The 23,448-nt window shown below is 35.3% G+C and overlaps 1 protein-coding gene across 1 annotated transcript; it reads left to right on the top strand.

Annotated features, from left to right (window-relative positions):
* Positions 1-199: 199 nt before the first annotated feature.
* LOC107553937 (uncharacterized) lies at positions 200-17,521 on the top strand. The gene is made up of 19 exons (XM_016236283.1): positions 200-228; positions 535-670; positions 765-953; positions 1,169-2,181; positions 3,686-3,775; positions 3,855-4,007; positions 4,093-4,267; positions 4,350-4,451; positions 4,542-4,683; positions 13,498-13,698; positions 13,782-14,066; positions 14,228-14,407; positions 15,651-16,035; positions 16,169-16,200; positions 16,294-16,358; positions 16,623-16,733; positions 16,858-17,075; positions 17,159-17,240; positions 17,322-17,521. The coding sequence occupies exons 1-19, from the start codon at positions 200-202 to the stop codon at positions 17,412-17,414; spliced, it is 3,681 nt and encodes a 1,226-aa protein (XP_016091769.1). The 3' UTR covers positions 17,415-17,521.
* The last annotated feature ends 5,927 nt before the right edge of the window (positions 17,522-23,448 follow it).

Here is a 23,448-nt window from a genome sequence, read left to right as displayed (position 1 = left end):
TGGACAGGTAGATGATCAGGTAGATGATTGCTGTGTAAAGATAAAGAGGAACTAAATGGAAATAAAAATCTGATTAGCATCACTTCACATAGAACCGATTTTGAATAATAGCGTAGTGCTCCCTCCCATCTGGTTATAAGGGTCTTGTCCATTTTACAGATGATTAATCAAATGATTTTGCTGCTCTGCAAGCATCACTATGGAACAGCAACAGAGACATGAATTCAGGTACTTAAATAATTTTTATAATACCCTAATTTAAAGATGAATTGTTTCATTTCCTTAGTTGTATTTTTTAAAGTACTTATTTCTGTTAACATTTAATAAGAATATACATACAATTGATGTTTGTATGTTATCTTCACGCATCTTACTTAATTGTACATTTTTAATATAGTTTCCCCAAATTTAAAATAAGTGTTTACTTTCTGCTAACATTTATTCATCATATATATGTGAATTTGTGTGTGCATATAATATTTTATGCTACAATAATATGCTAAGCCTTATTTTCTTCCAAAACTGCCAAAACAGGCCATCTTGGGATTTGTGCAGAGAAGTGCCATACATTCAAGATGAGCAGATGCCAAAGAAACGAGTGCAGTGTTTGAAATGGTTCTCGTGTGCCATTGTTGGCATGCTTGTCTTCGTCCTTGCACTTCTCAGTAAAGTGAGTTGCTTTATTAATCATTTTATGGAACATTTAACTTATCTATTTAATATTATACAAAATGTTAGACTGAAGATCTTTTTTGTCTTTACAGACATCATTTCTGCTATTGATAACATTTGGGAACAATCAAACTGAGATAATATGTTCAGAACAAAAACCGACCGCCTTACTTGGGATTGGCTTCGTTCTGGTTGGGCCAAGTGTTCTCCTTCTGCTAAAGAGCACATGGAAGTTCATTTTCAAGAGTGCAACCATGCCCTCGAAAAAAACTCTTCTTTGGGTAAGCAAACTAATTTTTTATGTTTTTTTTTAAAAGTTGTAAATAAAGATTATTAGAGTATGTTTTTCTGCTTTTTAAATCAGTGTGTTACTTGCCATTTCTTTAAAAATGTTTGTAATATGTACTAGCAATTTCTAAGTGAAAATTGTTTTTACACTCAGTTTTTTCTGGATGTAACCATAACCATTCGAACTTTGATTCGAACTTTCTTATAGGTTCTGTGTGTTGAGTTCCTGGTAGCACTGGGAGCAGCAGTTCTAACAATAGTATCCATGCCACATTTTGACATTGTCACCAATGTGATGATCCTAAACAGCGTGAGCATCCTGTCCGCAGTGTTCCAGGTGGTCGCTGAGTGCCTTGCCAAAGAGAGAAAGCGGCTTATAATGCTCCCCGTATGCTCCATTTTGTTAATTGTCACAGGTTACATGCTCTTTGCGATCAGTTATTTGGTATTCGAAAGTTCCTTAGAGATAAATATATCAATTGGCCTTGCCATCGTTGGGACCATCTGTGTTTCTGTGAACTGGTGGGAGAACTACAGCACGCTCTTTGCTGTATCAGTTCTAGAGGACATTTCCAGAGACATCGCTCAGTCCCGTAACGTGGTCTGCATCATCTCCAGTTTGATGAGAATCCTGGTTACATCAGCTGTGGTTGGAGCTTATGTTCCTCTGTCAGGCCGAGAATGGAAATCGGTCAAACTCGTCTTCGAAACAGTTGTTGTTTCATTGGTGGCGATCCAGATTGCATCCTCTGCCTTGTGCCGCTGGTTTGTGGTTGTGGCTTGTAAAATGCACGCCCTGCACCGCAGCTTCGTCCTGCCCATGTACCTGGCCTCGATCACAGTTTTGGCCGTGTTTTTGTTTCCAACTGCAGTCAGGCTCCCAAAGTCTAATCAAACTTCTACCTTTTTTGAGACCTTTCAGCCAAAATCCAGTGGCGAATGGTTGCATTTGATGTTGACTGATGCTGTAAGAACTCTGAACACCAGAGACATTATGGTACACAAGAAGACAGGAGGACTGGCCTGTTTGGGCTGCTCTGCTCTGAGCTGGTGGCTGGGACTCATGCTCAGTACATTTTACATCTGGTACCTGAAGATCCATCGAATAGAAAGAACCCAAGATCTGTTTGTGCGACGCATGTATGAAGGAGCATTTCTGGAACAGTCCATGTTGTTAAACACCCGTTTTGAAATCAGAAAGACAATCAAGAAGAAGAAGCGGTAAGTATTTTAACTTTCTAAGTATGGTTGCATATATCAGTAATATATCAGCCAATATTAAAGCTTTTTTATTTATCTGTAACAAAATTGAATATTTAATGTTAATTTTTTACATTTATTTTTTTATTTGATAATTTACATACTGTATATAAAATATAAAAAACCTAAACGTAAAATTACCATTTATTACCATCTTTCTTTGTCATCATCTAAATCTCACTTAAAGTCTATCTTTAAAATCCCCCTGTAGTCAAATATTTTATCCCTTAAAACTTATCTTTGATCATCAAAATGACATATTTAAATGTTTTTTCTTGTGAAAATAATTTTCTCATGCCTTAAAACAGCTTGAATGTAACTCTACACCCTTGCCTCATTTACTATACGCGGACCTATGAATATGCAAATCAGTCCCGCCTCCACTCAGTCACACAGCACCGCCTCCTGAGCCACTGAACTGTAGTAACCGGAAAACAATGGCATACACGGATAATGACTGATAAAACTATGTTTTTACTAGCGGACAACTACAGTGAATACTGTAACATTCGTTAAAGTTACTTACTTGACGATGTTGTGTCCTAAAATGCCTTGAAGACTGGAATACAGCCGTTTGTGATAGTTAATTCGCGCCCGCGAGCATAAGCGTGTGAAGTGCAGACGCAGCTGCGGGAGAGATGCGTCTGACTCCGGGCTACTTTTACGCTGTTGCCGCGGGTTATAATGCAAGTTAGCGGTTCTAAATTCACATTAAACCACAGCTTCATGGGTTTTTTTCCCTTGACGTGATTGGTTATTGGTTTGTGACGTAGAAAACCAAGGGCTGTTTCAAACCATATTTCTAGGTCAGCCTTTGGGAAACTACACTTTTAAGGAGAAAATACTCAGCAATGGTGTTGATTAATAGATTGGCACATGGTTTGTCTAAAAGCATATTAAAAACACCACATAGACAAATAAACAACATAAAAAACTTGATTTTCACTACAGGGGGACTTTAAACACTAATAATAATACATATTGTTTACATATGTTGGTTATTAGCTCTAACATAATTATGTTGTTATTGGTTTGAGTCAGATTTTTTAATATCAATGCATCCCTTTAAATTAACCACTCTAATGCTAAAGCATGATACACAGTAAATGTGTTCCCATTAAAAATGACAAATGTGATCTGTTTAAGGTTATAGTTCTTTCTTTAAGGCGTTAGTAAGATTAGGAGAGCAAAATGAGATGTTTCATCTGAGAAAGAGACCCCTGTTCTTTCACATGTATCTCCGCCAGAATTTAAAAAGTGTTTCAACATCTCAAACTGTGCTCACATTTACCAAAATACCTGCAATAAAATAAGTCTGCAATAAAACCCTGTTTCAAAAAGGTTTTGATATGAACTCAAACATATCTCATTTGATTCTTCCAAAACCAAAACCTGAGGGATATCAACTTTTTCTTTGGATTTCTTAACATGAAATGACTTCATAAATATTTAATGTACTCTTCAGTGCAAAAGAAACCATCAGAGTGTTTCTGTGTGCAACGATGTGGCATGAGACCTACGATGAAATGATGAAGATAATCATCTCTATGTTCAGGTAAACACAGACTACACTTACTCAACTTGTAAATAATTAAATTGGATTTTAATTGCAATATTATTTCTTTTACTACCAGGCTTGATAAATACAGGCCTAAGACTGACAAACAAAGTGATGTCGAGTTTGAATTCCATATTTATTTTGATGATGCGTTCAAGGATGTTGATAATGGAAGGCATGCAAATGAATATGCTGAAATTATTGTGGATGTAATTAAAGAAGTTTACACGTAAGAATCCTCCTTAGTTATGTCTGTTTATGTGTTCTGAGAACTTATGTGCAAGACTAATCTACTAACACTTCACATACATTAGCATTTTCAGTGAAGAGGAGCCATGTATTTTCAAGCAGAAGGCAGCACTACCACACCAGAAGATCATAAACACCCCTTATGGGGGTCGACTGGAATACACTCTCCCTAAAGGCAATTTGATGATGGTTCACCTCAAAGACAAGACACTTATCCGTCACAAAAAAAGATGGTCGCAGGCAAGATTAATTAAAGATCCAGTTAAAACACAGATACAGAATTTTTTATACCCAGAACTTCACTAATCATCTGTGTTCACAGATAATGTACTTGTATTACATTCTTGGCTGGAGACTTAACAGACAGTACTCCAAAAATCGTAAGGAAGGTGAAGAACTGGATTCCCTTAAGGAGAACTTGAAGGTTAGTAGCTTATTATTAGACTTTCTACAGATTAATACAATATCAGCCAGAATATTTGACTACAGTATGTTTTTTTCCAATGCTCCTTAGAAAGACAGGGAGAACACATACATCTTGGCCCTGGATGGGGACACTGATTTCCAGCCGTCAGCAGTCATGCTGTTAATCGACAGACTGAAACTCTACCCAGAGGTTGGAGCTGCCTGTGGCAGGATTCATCCCACGGGCACAGGTTGGATATATTAAAGCTACACATTGTGACTTTTGGTCCTCTAGCCGTTAAAAATAAAACTGCATTCATCTTGCAGAATAACATTGTTTTGGTTGTACGTTGGCTCTGCTCGAATAAATGTGGTCGTTTTCGGCACCAAAGTACACATGGAAATCTAAAAAGATGTCATGGTGCCATTGTGTTTTGATTTATTGGAAACATTGATGTTTTTAAATCAAAACACAATGATTGTTGATGGACCCTTGTCATGTGCTCTATGCAGAATGCGAACCACTTAGATCGGTGTTACTGCTTTCCGAGGTTCAGATACAACCGCTATAAGACTTTATTCCTTTCGCTACAAGATTGTTAAAGACATAAGCATTGTTATTAATGCAGGTATCTTGTTACGTGGTCTATCTGTATTGCCCAAAACCAAATTTCTCTTAAGAAATCGCTAAATGACGTAACAAAAGTTTACATTACAAGTCGTGAACACTGGACATAAAGATAGCTAGTCTGATAAGGTCAAACATTACATTGAACTTACGCTGATGCTAGAGAGCTGAATGACTATTTATCATTTCAATTAATTATCTTACCTGTTAAGCAAGAAAAAAACATTTCTGGGTTGGGTTCTCGCCCCACAAGAAAAGTCAAGCCAATGTTGATTCTGGTTTTATTATGGACTCTGATGCTTTCCCTTTTTGCATGTAGATGCTGCTTTGTTCACACATTTGTTTTGTTTTTGTATTCCCCGGAGGATGCTGTTGTGCATGGTCCACAGTCGGTACTATTTCTGCAATAAAAAGATATGGTTAAAGTAGTAAAAATACAGATATGGCATTACACGCATGGGCGAATGACATCCAACAGCTCTAGAATATACAGTATATCATTATTATATCAAAGTGTTCCTGAGTAAAGAAATGGTTTGAAAGATTGATTCTTTTTCTCTTTCTCAATAACAACATTTTATTTTTTAATAATTCACAAGAAGAATTTTTAAAAAAAAGTAAAAAAAAAAAAGAGAATTAGAATGGAGTTGCGATAAGAAAACGATAAAAATTTTAAGTAAACAATAAGGTAAGAGAGACCGTGCTCTACTGTGAATAATGCTGCATTCACATGTCATAATTATTGTAATTTCAAGATGAAAACACGTGACATTCTACTAGGAACTGTTCATGCCTAAACATTGTTCACTTTTATGCGTGGGGGGTTGGTACCAACTGGCAGATGAGCCACGAGCACTTTTTTTTATATGTTCTACATTTCATATATTTATATAACATATATTCTACATTAAAAATACATTTAGAATTGACAATGATGGTTGTACAAAGAGTAAAAAAAAAAAACATACCTAATGCAGAATATACAGTATATCATTATTATATCAAAGTGTTCCTGAGTAAAGAAATGGTTTGAAAGATTGATTCTTTTTCTCTTTCTCAATAACAACATTTTATTTTTTAATAATTCACAAGAAGAATTTAAAAAAAAAAGTAAAAAAAAAAAAAGAATTAGAATGGAGTTGCGATAAGAAAACGATAAAAATTTTAAGTAAACAATAAGGTAAGAGAGACCGTGCTCTACTGTGAATAATGCTGCATTCACATGTCATAATTATTGTAATTTCAAGATGAAAACACGTGACATTCTACTAGGAACTGTTCATGCCTAAACATTGTTCACTTTTATGCGTGGGGGGTTGGTACCAACTGGCAGATGAGCCACGAGCACTTTTTTTTATATGTTCTACATTTCATATATTTATATAACATATATTCTACATTAAAAATACATTTAGAATTGACAATGATGGTTGTACAAAGAGTAAAAAAAAAAAACATACCTAATGCAGAAAAGCCTCTTTTTCCGAGTTGCGTAGATGACTTCTGAATCTCTTCTGAAAAAACTTCTGCCAAATCGTTCTCTGTGTGCAGTAGAGAAAGATCAGAGAATCTGTCCTGTGCCATTGAAGATCAGAGCCAGTTTCTTATTCTCCTTTTAGTAGATAGAATAAGTACATTTTGGGCTAAATTAATTTTAGTTTTATTTAAACCCCATATGTTCATGATTCTCAATATTCTCAGTTGTCGCAATATATTTTCTTAGTTTAGTTTCTTATTCTCCTCATAAAGGTCAAAAGAAAATGCTATCAGTTAGCATTTTCCAAGATGTCCTACTGCACCTTTAAGTCACGGCTAAAGGAAGTTGTTTGGCACAATGCTAAGCAAGTGCCTGTGTTGTGCCTTTAATTTTTCACAATACAGCATGCCTGGAGTAGGCCTACCTTATTGCTTTTAAGAAACGGTTACCACACAATACAAATATTAAAACAAAACAAAACAAAAATAACAATGTATTGATGTTACTTTTTGAAGTAAATTCATTAAATTCTGTCCTTCCGCTAAAAAAATGTTCCTGGCAATGACAATAAATTGTAAGAGAATGTTCCTAGGTGTAACATTCCAAATCTCATGGAGCTCAAATAAGAATAGGAGCTGTTCTTATCCGCTGTGTCATACACAGTGTTGGGAAGGTTACTTTGGAAATGTAATAGGTTACAGATTACAAGTTACCCTATTTAAAATGTAATAGTACTGTAACTTTTTCAATTACTTTATTAAAGTAATGTAACTGATTACTTTTGATTACTTTTTGATTACTTTTATAAATTTCTAATGAATGCTTATTTGCAACTGTTAATCATTTTCAAACATTTACACCATGCAGGGTTAACCTTACAGTAGTGCTCAACACTGTCAGACTTTCAAAATCCTTCATCACTTGAATTAAGATGATCATACTTGAACACATCCACCACAAAATCAGACTTTAGTACCACCTTTTACTTTGAGATTGATCTGAAGTTCAAAGCAGATTTAAAATCATAAGAAATAGTTTACTGATACTGTTTTTGAAACCAAATCTTTGCATAACTACAGGAAACACTGCATCTAACAATGGTTTGGGGGAAAAAAAATAAATAAATAAAAGCATATACATCAACTCAAATACGGTTATCTAATAAGCATGTGTCCTATTCTGTGTACTAAACTCTTGAAACATTGGTGTCTCTTTATATATAATATGATGATAGTTTTCTCAAAATAAGTAAAATGCTCATGAAGTGACTCAGAGCTGTTCTAGAGATTATAAGTTTATGTGTTCATGTACTCAGTTTATGTGTTCATGTACTCATATATTGAGGCGGCAGAGGCTGAAAACACCACGAGCTTCAGTAGGCCTATGTGTAGTAAATGAAACAGCATGTCTGCGCCATTAATTTCCACGAGGTGTGGAATGGGAAAAACATTTCAGGCTGGGAAATCTCACACTCATACACCCACAACAAATTCTGAAACATGGACAACCCTATTTTTTGTATGGACCTCACATAAAAAAGGTTTAAATCCATGTTTCTTTTCAGTCTCTTTATTTTGCCCTGATATCTATCTCTCACATGACTTTAATACTCAAGCTTTAACAAAACTTTCTAAATTGCCTACATGTCAAAATTAGTACATCACAACAATATTTTATAGAAAAATCCTAATACTGAACACCAGTCATGTTTTTCCTTTACAAAAATTAACCATGCTTTTATTGTAGTAAAAGTAACCATGTTTTTTTTTTTTTGGCAAATGGATTACCATTTGTATTTATTTTTACTACAAATGCCATGGTTAAACTATGGTTAGTGTAGCAAAAACCATGGTAAATTTGTGGTTACCATGCTTTGACAATAGTAACTATTGTCTTTGGATTTATAGTAAAATCATTGTTAATTTTCGTAAGGGTTGTGTTGTTTGCCCTAGCTCCCCCTAAACCTATTATAAAATATGATTATTTGTCTGCTAAATTACTACTGTAACATTACAGTAGATAATAATGATGTCCTTTATACAGTATTTTGAGTGATGACTGATGAGCAATGGGCTGCTGCTGCTTAACAACAAGCTTAACAAGTAAACAAAGACAAAACTGCTGTACCTCCGTGAAGTTGGCCCCCCACCCAACGCAAAACGTTGGCAAAATAGTCGCAATCGTTTGTGCTCCGTTTGTGCTGTAAAAATTTTCGTTTGTGCTGCTTTGTTTTTTTTAGATATTAAAATAATATTTATAGGTCATTCTGAGGTCACTCAGCCCCCCAACATACTCCAAATGCACCCCAAATAGTCTCGTTTGTTTGTGCTTCGTTTGTGCTGGTTTGTGCCGTAAAAAAGTTAGTTTGTGCTGCTTCGGTTTTTAAGATATTAAAATAATATTTATTGCTCATTTTCTGAGGTCACTCAGCCCCCCACTGCTCCAAAATTGGCTCCAAAATAGGTTTGTTTGTTTGTGCTTCGTTTATGCTGGTAATATTTTCGTTTTCGCTACTAGTTTTTAAAGATTTTTTCCTAGTCAACAGATTAGTCAACGCTGATGGCCATCTCCACAGTATAAAGCAAATCCAAAAATGACGGAGTAGCCTATTCTAAGTTCTTTCTGCAGGAAAAAAAATGGAGAGATTGCGCGGGCGCCTCCATATCATCTAGTAATACTATAATACTCCGACAAATACTTGACGTGCGCATGTGTAAATATTCAAATGTAATCTCCTTTGTAATCGTTAACATTTTCACAAGTAACTGTGATTTAACTGTAACTGATTACAGTTACATTTATTTTGTAATTAAATTACGTAACGTTACATGTAACTAGTTACTCCCCAACACTGGTCATACATCATATATTGTCTCACACATATACATCTGCTTATCTCTCAGCATGAGAAAACGTCTGTTTTCTAGAGATGTTGCGTTCAACATCGCGTTATTCTCACTCATGTGCTGTGCTGCTGATTAACATGATATAATTTTTAGTTCTGTTGCCTTTATATAAAAAGAAATATGATGAACAAGACACTCAAAGTGCTTGCTATTTAATTCCATACGAAAGGTGTATTTATCATCCATTTTTACTTTAATACAAACATGTATTTTAGATTTTTATAGAAATATGATAACAATCACATATCTCGCACCGAGATCGCACTGTCATAGTGTTTGGGAACATTCATGCATAATTTAAATACATAATCACATGAAATCAGACTAAAAAAATATATTTGAGACGAGAACGCAGCATCACGGTTGTCGGAACCAATGAGCATTAAGCTGTGTCGTCAGCCAGTCGTTTCCCATCATGCTTTTGATCAGCGCAGTCGGTGGAGAGCAACTGCGCTCGACGGCTACACAATCGTATGGCAAACCGTTTTAGCATTAAACACTCCTTGCTGTAATAGTCAATTTAGTTTTGACTAGTCAAAATTCCAATTCCAGATATCTATTCTGTAATTTTGACTCGTCGTAATTGGAATTAGATATCTACAGTGTGATTATGACTAGTCGTTATATGCATTGAAGATATCTACAATGCTATTACGACTAGTCATATTGTTCCATTGACTTCCATTGGAAAATATTTTCGGACATCTACAAAAGAGTTTTGACTAGTAGATAATTGATTTTGTACTAGGCATAATTCTAATTAGCGATATCTCAAATTACAGTTCTACTAGTGATAATTAAATTAGATATATCTCTAACTACAATTTCTACTAGTCAAAACTCATTTGTAGATATCCGAAAATATTTTCCAATGGAACAATTCGACTAGTCGTAATAGCATTGTAGATATCTCAAATGTATATTATGACTAGTCGAAATAACATTGTAGATATCTTCAATGCATATAATGTATAGTCATAATCACACTGTAGATATCTTAATTCCAATTACGACGAGTCAAAATGGCAGAATAGATATCTGGAATTGGAATTTTGACTAGTCAAAACTAAATTATGACTAGTACAGCAAGGCGTATTTAATGCTAACACGGCTTGCCATAAAAAGCAGGTATGATTCAGATATCTTAAAATATAATTGTGACTAGTCGAAACTGAATTAGAGATATCTCTAATTACCTTTGCGTATGTGTGACACCCTATTGAAGATATCTATGACGTCATTACAGATATCTTAAATGGAGTTTTGATTACTCAAAGTATTTAGAGATATCTCTAATCCGATTTCTTACTAGTGCAATTATAATTGCAGATCTCTCTAATTGTCATTGTGACTAGTCGGATTATAATTATGACTCGTCAAAATACAATTGTTCCTATCTTAAATTATATTTATGGATAGTCAAAACAAACTTTTAAATGCTAAAACGGCTTGCCATACAAGCCTACTGTATCGGAGCTTGATTCGTTTTGAGAAAAGCACGTGATCTATGACGTCCGAAGCTTCAGTCGCCTGACAACCACGTGACTGCTTCAGTATCTGGTTCAAACGAAGCGAGCCTCAGCACCGTTTCCTTTACATTATATTACATTATAATGTGTTAGCATTGTTTTTTTGTTTTTTTTTAAACATAATTTATATATTGAGCTCAAAAATGAACTTTGGCCATGAAATAACAGTTTAAGGACTGAGGAAGAGTTAAAATAAACAGATCATAGATTTAATTTATGAATTTATGTTTTATTTATTTTACTTATTTTTAGTGCCAGTACACCAACACAAATGAATGACTTTGACACTGACCAGGGCCATGTGTATTATATGTTTATAATGGTTTTAAATAGCCGCTTACTCATTTATGAGAAGGACCCAAGTAGAGGACACATACGCAGTTACTTTTTTGGTTGATATAATCCTTAGGTGTGTAAATGTATAATTGCCTTATCATTATTTTTTCAGTTTTATTTAAATTTGTAGTTAAAATAACTCAAAATAAATGTATTTTAAAGTTTGGAATTAGACGACTCTTTGCACACAGGCTTACCCTGGTAACTCATCAGTGGACTTTCCTCCTCAATATAGGCTATATTTTTTCACACTATTCTCATTCTATATTTCTGATGTTCCAAAAAGGGCCTCCTACTGGCAGATAATGAATGTTCATTTTCAATAATCCAGTCTCTGGTTTTTGTTCAGACCAATGCGAAAATCCACCCACATAACCCCGTTTTAAATGAATACAATAATTTACACTTCTGACTAACCTCTGGTTTAAACACTCAATTGTGAGGTTTATCATTTTATAATTTATTTAGTTTTTGTGAAAACTGTAAATCAGTTGCTATTTTGTGGTCTACAACATGAAAGAAAGCCATTATAACATGTACATGAAAAATGTATTAATATTGGACACAACTATGGGGCACCATTGTGCAGCAGCAAGCATCACAACAAAAAAGGAACCTCAAGGTGTCTGCAAATGTATAGGGCCCCATTCCTATATTTTGCCTGGGGCCCCCAATTCACTAAATCCGCCCCTGACCAGAGAAAGACGCGCTCGGTGCTCTTCATATATCAAAACTGTTCAGTGTTTTCAACAGCTTTATTTAATTTATTTGAAGATTTCAGATATTTAAATAGACATTTCAATTAAGTACTAGCAAAAAATAAATTTATAGTTTGTTAACACTGATTTCTATGGAAAGCGTCAATAATAAACCTTTCAATTAAAATTTGACAACGTGTTTTATTCCTATCAAATACACATTAGGTAACCATAAAGTTTACTCTGTTTTCTCCCGGTTCACTGGCCACTTACTTTCATGTATTTCGGGAGAAATGCAAAAGGGTCTGGCTGCAGACTTGCGCTTGAACTCTTATGCCTTGTCCAAATACCCACACTTGCGGCCTTTGCACTTGACCACTTGACTACTTATATGACGTATTTCCTGTATTTGGCCCAAGTGAGGATGAAGACCACAAGTGTGTGTAGAACTTTTCATTACCTGATGGGACACACTTGTAGTGTTGTAAAAATGCAAGTGTTTACATAGCTTTATTTTAATTTTAATTACTTTGCATTTTAAAATCAACTTCTAAATGTCTGTTCAGTAGTCCCTATAACATGACCATTTTAATTTGTGGTGCTTCTAATTAAGTGATAAAAAGTAGTTGCAAATGTTGTACAAAATAAATATCACCACTTCTCATCTTTGCACCAATAAAACTTAAAAAACACTGTTTTTCTACCAAATTATATGTAATATCTAATTATTATATTAATATTTAACTTGCATTGGAAAGGTTTCCGTGACCTCTCGCGAGATCTCGGCAAAAAGTCTCATGATTTATTTCCAGAACATGATGCATGATGGGATACACTAAGCCACGAATAGCGCTCTGGAGCGTTAAGGGCACTGCACTTTGGCGTTTTTAAGACCTGGGACAGTCTTGCGCACTTACTTCCTGTCGCGCGCACGTGCTCTCAAGTGGCCAACACCGCAAGTGTGGGTATTTGAACAAGGGGTCAGACTTGCATTCTCAGACTTGCACTTTTAAGACAGTTCCACTTCCGCTAGCGACGTTACTTGCAGTCTTTATTTTTTTATTTTGTTGTATTTATTTATTCTTTTTGTTTGAATCTCTCAACATTTTACAACAGTAGCCAGGTGGTGAAGACATGACAAAAGAAACTAAATTACGACGTCACTTGCAATTGCCACTTGCACTCTCCGATACCTGCAACGTCACTTGCAATCGACACAAATCATGCATGTTGCCAATGGAGACAAGAAGCTGTGGTGGTGATTAAACGATTAAAACTAATTTTGTACCGTAACGTACAGGGTCCTGCAAGTAGGAGAAAAAGACAAGACCCGCAAATCCGTGGCCACAGCACAGCAGAATATGAACGCAATGCGCAAAGTCTCTCGCTAAGCGTTTTCCTCCTGTAGAAAAACATAAACACTTAACATAAACACCAGTCGCATTTTAAGGGGGATGAATTGACTAATCATTTCTTCACTTGTGCTTGAAGGGCCCATGGTGTGGTATCAGAAGTTTGAATATGCGGTAGGCCACTGGCTGCAAAAGACTGCAGAGCACGTGTTCGGCTGTGTACTGTGCAGCCCTGGATGTTTCAGTCTTTTCAGAGGAGCTGCACTCATGGACGACAATGTCATGAAGAGATACACAACCAAAGCCAGTGAAGCCAGCCACTACGTCCAGTATGATCAAGGTCTGCTTGAAGCTAACCACTGACAAATTATATAAATTCAGCTAAGACTAAAGTAATTCACCCTCTGTTTGGTGTAATGTCAGGTGAGGACCGCTGGTTGTGCACTCTGCTGCTGCAGCAGGGCTGGAGGGTGGAGTATAACGCAGCATCGGATGCCTACACCAACGCTCCACAGGATTTTAAGGAGTTCTACAACCAGCGCAGACGCTGGGGACCCTCTACCATGGCCAACACCATCGACCTCTTGGGCTCAGGAGGACTGACCTCTCAGAGGAACAGCTCTATCTCAAAACTTTACATCTTGTACCAGATTATGAGCATGGCAGCTTCCATCCTGGGCCCTGCCACTATCTGTCTCATGATATCAGGTAAAGTTAGCAGTTTAGAAACATTTATTTGAATAAAAAAAATCAATAATTTGTGCTTATTGGATTTATTATTCTGTTTCAGCAGTATGGCATAAGAAAGATATGTTTTTACAGTTACATTTGTCCAAACTATCAATTAAAGTGCTTTGTTTATATTGCAGGAAGCTTTGTGTTCATCTTGAATATGGATGAAAATATAGCCCTAACTCTGGCCATAGTGCCCCCTACTGTCTACCTCATACTGTGCTTCAAACTGAAATCTGACACACAGATTAAAATTGCAGCAATCATGAGTGTACTCTATGCATTTCTCATGGCAGGAACGATTCTCTCAATCATAGGTAACTTTTTTTTTGTCTTTAAGTATCTTTTAGTTTGATCAGCAGTTTTTTTTTCAGTGTCGTTTTCTTTTCCAGTTGGCACAGTAAGATTTTTTGAAAAGAAATCAATACTTTTATTTTGTAAGGATGCATTAAACTGATAAATTACATTATTAGAAAAAATCATCACTGGAGTAAATTATATTTTAAAACATTAAAAGACATAAGAAGACAGTTCTTTTAAATTGTAATCATATCTCAAAATATTACAGTTTTTACTATATTTTTGAAAAAATAAATGCAGCCTTGCTGAGCATAAGAGAATCAAATGGCTTGAAGGAGATGAGATGGAATAGGATCAAGCGGACAAGTAGTAGGATGATTGGAAAGGATGAGTTTAGAGACTTCTGCCTCAGAGAGTGGAGAGATGGATGAAAATGAGTGTATGTTTGCTGGTAAGATGTATTTGACCATTTGTGGTGTGGCAAATTGTGCACCGAGGTTTGTAATTTTATTAATGAAGAATGTGGCAAAGTCGTCAGCTGTTAGAGTTGATGAAGGGGGGGAGGAGGAGGACAAAGGAGGGAGGAAAATGTTTTAAAGAGCATGCGAGAGTTAGGCAAATATTTAATTTTGTTTAGCCGTAGTTAATACTCACTTGAGATCAAAAGAGGCAAGCAGAGTGTGGAAGTCTGCAGCCTGAGGTTTATCTAGGTGGATGTTGAAGTCTCCAAGCATAACTAGGGGAGTACCATCCTCAGGAAAGTTTGAGAGCAGCACATCTAATAAATTGTCTATAAACAACTATAAAATGGATTTTAAGAGGGTGGGTAATAGTGGCTGAATGTGATTCAAAGGAGCTGTTGATACTCAGAGATGGTAAAGGATTAAATTTCCAATCATTAGAGATAAGCAGACCAGTACCTCCACCTCTTCCAGTCACTGTCTCTGTCAGGGCCATGAGGTTTAGTCTTGAGTGACTTGTAATAGAAGTAATAAAATCTGCTTTGTTTACAGCAGACTGGCAATTCCAGAGACCAATTATATAAAAATATATATATGTAAAAAAAATCTTACTAAAACTTATGAATGGTAGTGTACATTAGACTTAGATGCGTTAGAAAATCTTCCCAACCTTTTGAAAGTACAGTAGTGTATACTTTAGTCCATCAATATTTTTAGACTGCACATTTTTTTCTAAAAGATAGCAATATGATCTAACCTATATCTATAATAGTTGCTCTTCTCTTGTCAACTCTCATAGGTGATTTAGTGAAGCAAAAGACTTTTCTGACTCCCAGTGGTCTGTTCCTCATCGGCATGGTGGTTTTGTACATCATCACGGCAGCTTTACACCCTCAGGAGTTCTCGATGGTCATCTATGGTTTGTTATACTTCCTTTGCATTCCCAGTGGGTATCTACTCCTAGTTATTTACTCCATAGTCAACATGAACAATGTCACGTGGGGCACTCGTGAAACCGGGAGCCAGGCTAAAACTACGGCAGTCGATACCATCAAGAAGAAGGTCATGAATGCCATATGCTGCAAATGTCCATGTGTGGAATCTGAAGATCTGAGTGAGAAGATATTACCAGCAGAAACCATAACAAAAACTGAAAAGCCACATATTCCCTTGGAAACACAAAGGTAAAAACATGCCCACACAATAGGACAATTTAACACTGACACTTCAGTCCATCTGTGTAGCATTTTATTTTGTAACTATTCTTACATTCTTATATACTACTACTAAAACTAATACTGTATTCCTACAATGTAGGGATCATGAGTTCCAGCTTAGTCCTCATCAAAGTAAGTGTGACTTCCATAAATAATATCATAATATTCTGGGTAGACTTATCAAATTTGACTACCATTAAAACTAATACATGTTTAATCCAAAAGCTTGGATTGAACATCTGCAGATGAAATCTTACGAATTTCCTTTGGATGAATCTGCACTGCCTTTGGTAAGTCTAACTAACAAAATATTTGAAATTAATATTTTATTTTATAATTTAATTTAAACATTATTTGTTTATTATTTAGTTGTTTTTTATTAAAAAGCAGCCATGTATTTTTGTGCTATAATACAGTTTTATTTTTCACAGTAATTTTTGGTCATGCTAACTTTTTTGACCATGTCATGCTTTTATGAGTTGCTGATTAGATATTAGCAAATCAAATTTCCTCTGAGATGTTTTAATTCCGCATTTTTAAATCACATGTTGCAGGATGAAATCGACTTCTGGAGAGAACTGCAGAAGAAATATCTGGAACCTCTTAAAGAGAATAAAGAACAACAGGAAAAAGTTGCTGATGATCTGAGAGAACTTCGAAATAAGGTAAGCAAAATAAATAAAGTATGTCAGTATGCAAAAATAACTTTTTATGTGGTTTTGTCTAAAGTATTTGCTCTGGAAGAGTAAAGATTTGTTTTCATGCTGTTAGCTTTTCTTTTCCTTACAGGTTACATTTGCCTTTTTCTTCTGCAATGCACTTTGGCTGGTGGCAACTTTCTTCCTTCAGGCGATTGGTGACTTAGTCTCTATAAAGATCCCAAAAATCTATCCCAATGGGACTTATGACCCAACAGAAGTGTTTTCCATAGATCCAATCGCACTGATGTTTCTACTGAGCTTCACAGTACTGCTGTTAATGCAGTTTGTTGCAATGCTTTACCATAGGTAACTAAACATGCACACAAGAATCGAATCACAATTACTGATAAATATACGTTTTTTTAATGGATTATGTTCTTTTGTTTCAGAATCTACACATTAATCCATTTTGTGGCATATGCTGACACAGAAATTAAATCTTATAGAAAGCAGTCACATCGGTCACATCAGGTGAGCCAATGGATCACACACAAAATGATGACATTTTAAATGCTATATTTTTTAATGAACCATGTCAATCATGTTGCACAGATCCTGGACTCAAACCACCAGCCTGAGACGTATGGGCCAGACACAGCTTTATGTTTCCAGAACCCATCTGCTAGGTCTATAACTTCAGTATAATGTTTTGCATTTAATAATGAATGTTTATAGTCCAGTGGATAATAACATAGTGCAAATAGAATGTTCTGAATATTTATTTAGTGTTTAAACCTGAATTTAGAGTAAAACATGGCCTGCCAATTAATGAATTAATTACATAATATGCAGATTAATAATTAAACTAATCACAATCAATTATATAGTACTGAATATTAGCATTAAATATTATTGACATTACAAGAAATGGCCAATTATGTGTAGTTTGTTAGCCAATATATTATTTATTTCCACTTTATCATTTCTATTCAATATAGCATACCACAATATTTCTTTCTTTCCTTCTTTCTTTCTTTTTAAAAATAACCGCACTAAATTAACATGTTAAATTCACAGTTATATACAAATATTTAAAACACTTAAAAATACTTTGAACACATTTACTCTAGAGTGCTTTTAAATAAATGAAAGTGATATATGCTCTTTTGAAATTGTCTCTCATTGTGACTCACAAAGTTTTAATGTTGTTGAACAGAAGTTCAGTTGGTGTGAAAACTTGTATACTTGCTTCTAAATGCTAGAAATAGTTCTTTTATTGTTTTATGTGATGTAAAATAAATACAAGTAAAGAAAAACAAGCATTGTTCTGTGAATCCTTGAATAGTATGAAACAAAACACTTATATATCACTTATATGCTAAAAGTAAATAAATAAATAATAATAATAGGACAACTTAATAGCAAGAGCCTGAATTCGTCCAATCAATGACACTGCAAATATGCAAATAAGAACATTAACCCAGGATTTAGATAGTGTTAAACGTCAGCTTATCAATAATACTCACAATTAATTGATAACACAGTATTACATTTTGAATGACCCAGGGTTAACTATTTCAAGTGTGAAAAGCCCTAATGCTTGTTAAGTCATTAATGAAGCCCCCCCCCCCCCTAAAATTAAATAATAATCAAACCTAATGCCTTGATACTTCTCTAAAGTTACCAAGATTGATATAATTGAATTGGTAAACTCATTCCCTCTCTCTTCTCTGATGTCCTGTGATCATGTCATTGAGCATGACAGTGACACTGGTGTGTCCCAACCTGTAAAACCGCATGCCTTTCAAGTAAATCCTATTAATAGGGAATTGCTTAAGAAGGTGGATCATCTGCTTACTCATAATTGTAATGAGTAAATATGATAATTCAACCTGGTAATTAACTTGTTTTGAACATGTGACTCTATTGTGCTGGTCCTTTACCACAGTCAAAGGCTGTACATGTTACTCACAGTAATGTGTTAGTGCACATGCTACCCTGCAGCTTACACTCTGAGACTGATTACAATTAAATTGATTTCAAAGGCCTTAATTTTATGTCTGTTTTTGGCATTCCAAAAACAATTCTGTCTGATCAGGGCTCAAACTTCATGTCTTGATACTTCTCTTAAGTTACAAAGGTGGTCCTACCTGAACTCATGTCACTAAATGTGACTTTGATGTTGGTATGGCCCAACTGGTAAAACAGCATGCCTGTTGAATTATCCCATGAAAAAGGAATTGCTTAGAGAGGTGGATTACCTAATTACTCATAATTTAGCAGAACCCAATTTTAGTTCTTTAAAAGACAGGGTGTGATGCTTACTTGGACAATGTTGTTCTGTATAGTTTTTCCTGGTCTGAACATCTTGACTAAATTAGAGAGCTTTTTTCAAATCTGACCATTAATCTTGCTAAGCGCTAATTTGGAAAAGCCACTGTGACTTAATTGGGCTGTGTTCTGTAAGACCAATCAATGCTAAAATGGATGCTATCTGTACACAATCTCATCTTGAACTGTATTGACTTCTAGGGATGGTGAAGTACTATTGAGGATTTTGTCAGGATTTTGCGAGTGGCCTTCTTTAGCTTTCTCAAAGAGGCCTTTAAATGGTCAGAAAGTTTGCCTTCGAAAATGCTAAAGCTTTATTATCAAATGCTCTTGTGCTAATTACTCCTAATTTTGAGAAACATTTTCTCCTTTTAGTTGATGCTAGTGCTTGTGGTACCAGCAATGTTCTTTTTTTAAGATTTATTTTTCGCATTTTTTGACTTTATTAGTATAGGACAGGAAGCGAAGTGGAGAGGGGGCGAGATCAGGAAACATCCTCAAGCTGGGATTCAAACTCGGGACACGCATAGCGCAACAGCGCTATATGTCGGCGTGCTGCCCACAAGACTATCAGCACTGACATGTCCTTTTAATTTTCATTATGCTCTGACGTTCCTTATGTTTGTTTATTATTTTATTATAAATCAAACATTCATATTACATTCCTTTTTCATCATGAACGATCAAAAAAAAGGTAAGTGTTAATCATTATATTATCCACTATGTGGCCAAAAGTATGTGGACACCTGAATGCACCCATATGTACTTGCTGAACAGTATTTTCAAAACTTTATTAATAGGGGGTTAGTCCTCAATTTTTCTACGGAAAGATTTTTACAATATGATGGAAGATGAAGGGATTGGCTCCCATTCAGACACAAGATCAAATATAGCTGCAAGCAGCAATGATGGGCCCAAGCCCAGGAGTTACTGCCACCCCAGTGGCATCAGGAAAACAGTCCACAGCAGGCAATATGCATTTAACCCTGGTTTGTAGGGTTACAGCAATAAAAGGGTTACTCTAGAACAGCAAGAATGTCAAACAGATAAGCACAGAAAGGGAAGGATATATACAGTAAAACTTTTAATGATCTATAAAATCTATTAGGATTTTTAAAAATGATTTTAATTATCTATACGCATGTGTAAAATAATTCAATAAAACAATATTGCCAATACAGTACATATCAGCTGATTCTATGCATTTATTTGTCATTATAGCTGATGAAAACTGAAAGGAACAAGATTAGGCTCAAAAGATTTCTTATTCTTAGTGGACAACTACAGCCTTCATCTGTCAGTTTAAAATGCTGATGGTTTGTAATTGCTGTTAGGCCCAGAGCATTATTAAATCATAAAAACTAACCATGTTTCCTCTGAATGTCACATGTAAAATGTTTTGAAAAGTTTGGATAATGCACTTTGAAGATATAAGACCATTTCTGTTTCCTTTTATGCCATTACTTTAATAAATCACCATGGCAACACTGTTTGAGATATCCAAAAACAATTCGCAAATTAGATTCCTCAGTGTTTTGGCATTATGTAAAGTTTGGTGTGAATAATATAAATACAATTAGAGAAGAATATAGAAGAATATTAACATTTAAAGCATTGCCATGGCAACAATATTTAAGATATCAAGAATCCCTCGTGCATTTTACATCTGCCATGTCTTGACATTATTCTGATTAAGTTTGAAGCAAATTGGGTAGAAAAAAGGGTGATTTCAAAGCATATTAAAAGTAACATACTTCCTTCTGAAAGTTTGTGGCTGGGCAAAATTGCCAAAAAATCTTATCTCTAAATTTTTTTGGGGCCGAATTGTGATGAAATGAACAACAAAAATGTTGTTGTTGTTTTTTAATATCCTGCCCAATGTTGTATAACAAAATACTGTTTATATTAAAGGCTCTGACAATAAAAATGTGTATGTGTGAATGTGAATGTGTAAACATGTAGGCTATGCTATATATTATGTGCAAAAAAGAGGATAAAATCACAAGACATTATAAATATCATAACTTTACAATCTAAAAACAAAAACAATGCTTTTTAAATCAGAAGCTAAATTTACAAGGGCTGCCAATATCTGAGTTCAACAGCATTATAAAAGGCCGTTATTGAAAATGAAATAATGAAACAATTTTTTTGTTTAGTGAAAAGGATGCTTTGTGATTTTGTGTATTGTACTAACACAAATTAAAACATGCTCAAATGTTTGAAAAACAAAACTTTTATTCAAATTCTGAATGAATTTGGCCTATATGTAGTCCAGAGCGTTCCTTCCCTTTATAACCACTAAAAAAAAGTCACTCACTTCATTTCATCACAATCTCAGTTCTGTTAAAATCTGTTTTTGATTTAAAGTTCTGTTAAAATCAATGAAGCTCTCTACCAGGGGTGGATTTAGTGAATTGGGGGCCCCAGGCAAAATATAGGAATGGGGCCCTATACATTTGCAGACATTTTCCTAGATCAACCTTGAGGTTCCTTTTTTGTTGTGATGCTTGCTGCTGCACAATGGTGCCCCATAGTTGTGTCCAATATTAATAAATTTTTCATGTACATGTTATAATGGCTTTCTTTCATGTTGTAGACCACAAAATAGCAACTGATTTACAGTTTTCACAAAAACAAAATAAATTATAAAATGATAAGCCTCACAATTGAGCGTTTAAACCAGGAGTGAGTCAGAAGTGTAAATTATTGTATTCATTTAAAACGGGGTTATGTGGGTGGATTTTCGCATTGGTCTGAACAAAAACCAGAGACTGGATTATTGAAAATGAACATTCATTATCTGCCAGTAGGAGGCCCTTTTGGAACATCAGAAATATAGAATGAGAATAGTGGGAAAAAATATAGCCTATATTGAGGAGGAAAGTCCACTGATGAGTTACCAGCGTAAGCCTGTGTGCAAAGAGTCGTCTAATTCCAAACTTTAAAATACATTTATTTTGAGTTATTTTAACTACAAATTTAAATAAAACTGAAAAAATAATGATAAGGCAATTATACATTTACACACCTAAGGATTATATCAACCAAAAAAGTAACTGCGTATGTGTCCTCTACTTGGGTCCTTCTCATAAATGAGTAAGCGGCATTTAAAACCATTATAAACATATAATACACACGGTTTCTCAATATTTAATTACAGCTTCAGATGCATGATATGTTCATGTCCTTCAATTTGATGGTTGTCATGGTAATAAACACGTAAACAGCAACCGTTCGCATGTTAGCGCTTAATGCACTGAGCTTAATATAGCTTATATAGCTTAATGCGCTATATGAAAAGCATTTTAGGGGGCCCTTGGCTTTTGGGGGCCCAAGGCAGTCGCCTACCGTTGCCTAATGGGTAAGTCCGCCCCTGCTCTCTACACTACACGATGAATCTCTTATTTAAATTGTGCATACATTTCATTACAATGAGAGGATTCACGAGCATGATTCTGATTCGGATTACAATGAGAGAAAAAAAGGGTTACGCAATCAAAGAAATCACCAGATATTGTCTGTGAAACTTTTGATGCTCTCCAGAGCACAAACACTCATACTCACTGGAGAGGTTGTCAAATCTGTTTCGCCAATTATTACAGTTTAAAGTAAGGATGTTCTTGCTTTCATTTGAGGACGCTTTTCAGTGCATGAGAAAATTGACACGTGGCATGAGAGCATGAGAACAGTGTCAGCTGCCTGAGTCTCATGCTGAAAACATGAAAGTTGGCAGCCCTGATTTAATTCACTAAACTGAAATGAATATGAATAAAAACAAAAGCACAAAACTGCATTAGCCTATATTTTGATTACTCCATTACAATAGTCATTTTACAGGTACTGCTATCATAAAAATAGGCCTACACTGATTTGCAGGTTTGAAATTCTACATATGGCACATTTATTGTTCAACAACAAATATTTTAGCAAAATGTCTGTGCATTTTAGTCAGAATTATTGTGCTCCTATTTTGCTCCATCTGTTTGTAACCTGAAGTTTATGATGTTCAGGGGAGACTCATATGCAGAAGGCTTATCCATTCCTGAGAGCAAAACAGAAATATTTCCATGACTTTCTAACATTTACAATTGGAGAATATACCCGTGAAATGCCAGCACATCACGATGGGCCCTATTTTAACGATCTAAGCGCATGGTCTAAAGCGCATGTTGCAGGTGCACTCAGGGCGTGTCGTCCGAATCCACTTTTGCTAGTTTAACGACGAGAAAACGGTCGGTGCGCCCGGGCGCATGGTCGGTTGTCCCTATTCTCTTAATGAGTAATGGGTGTTTTTTTTGGGGCGTAACGTGCAATATACCAATTAGAGTCTCATCTCACATCCCCTTTAAAAGCAAGTTGCGCTGGCGCCATGGCGGGTTCGCTATTTACATTGCGGAATTTAATT

This window comes from Sinocyclocheilus grahami, unplaced genomic scaffold (assembly GCF_001515645.1).
Source record: "Sinocyclocheilus grahami isolate Dianchi unplaced genomic scaffold, SAMN03320097.WGS_v1.1 scaffold487.1, whole genome shotgun sequence".
NCBI classification, from domain to species: domain Eukaryota; kingdom Metazoa; phylum Chordata; class Actinopteri; order Cypriniformes; family Cyprinidae; genus Sinocyclocheilus; species Sinocyclocheilus grahami.
Note: the sequence above shows the minus strand (reverse complement) of the source record. Positions and strands in the feature narration are given on the sequence as shown.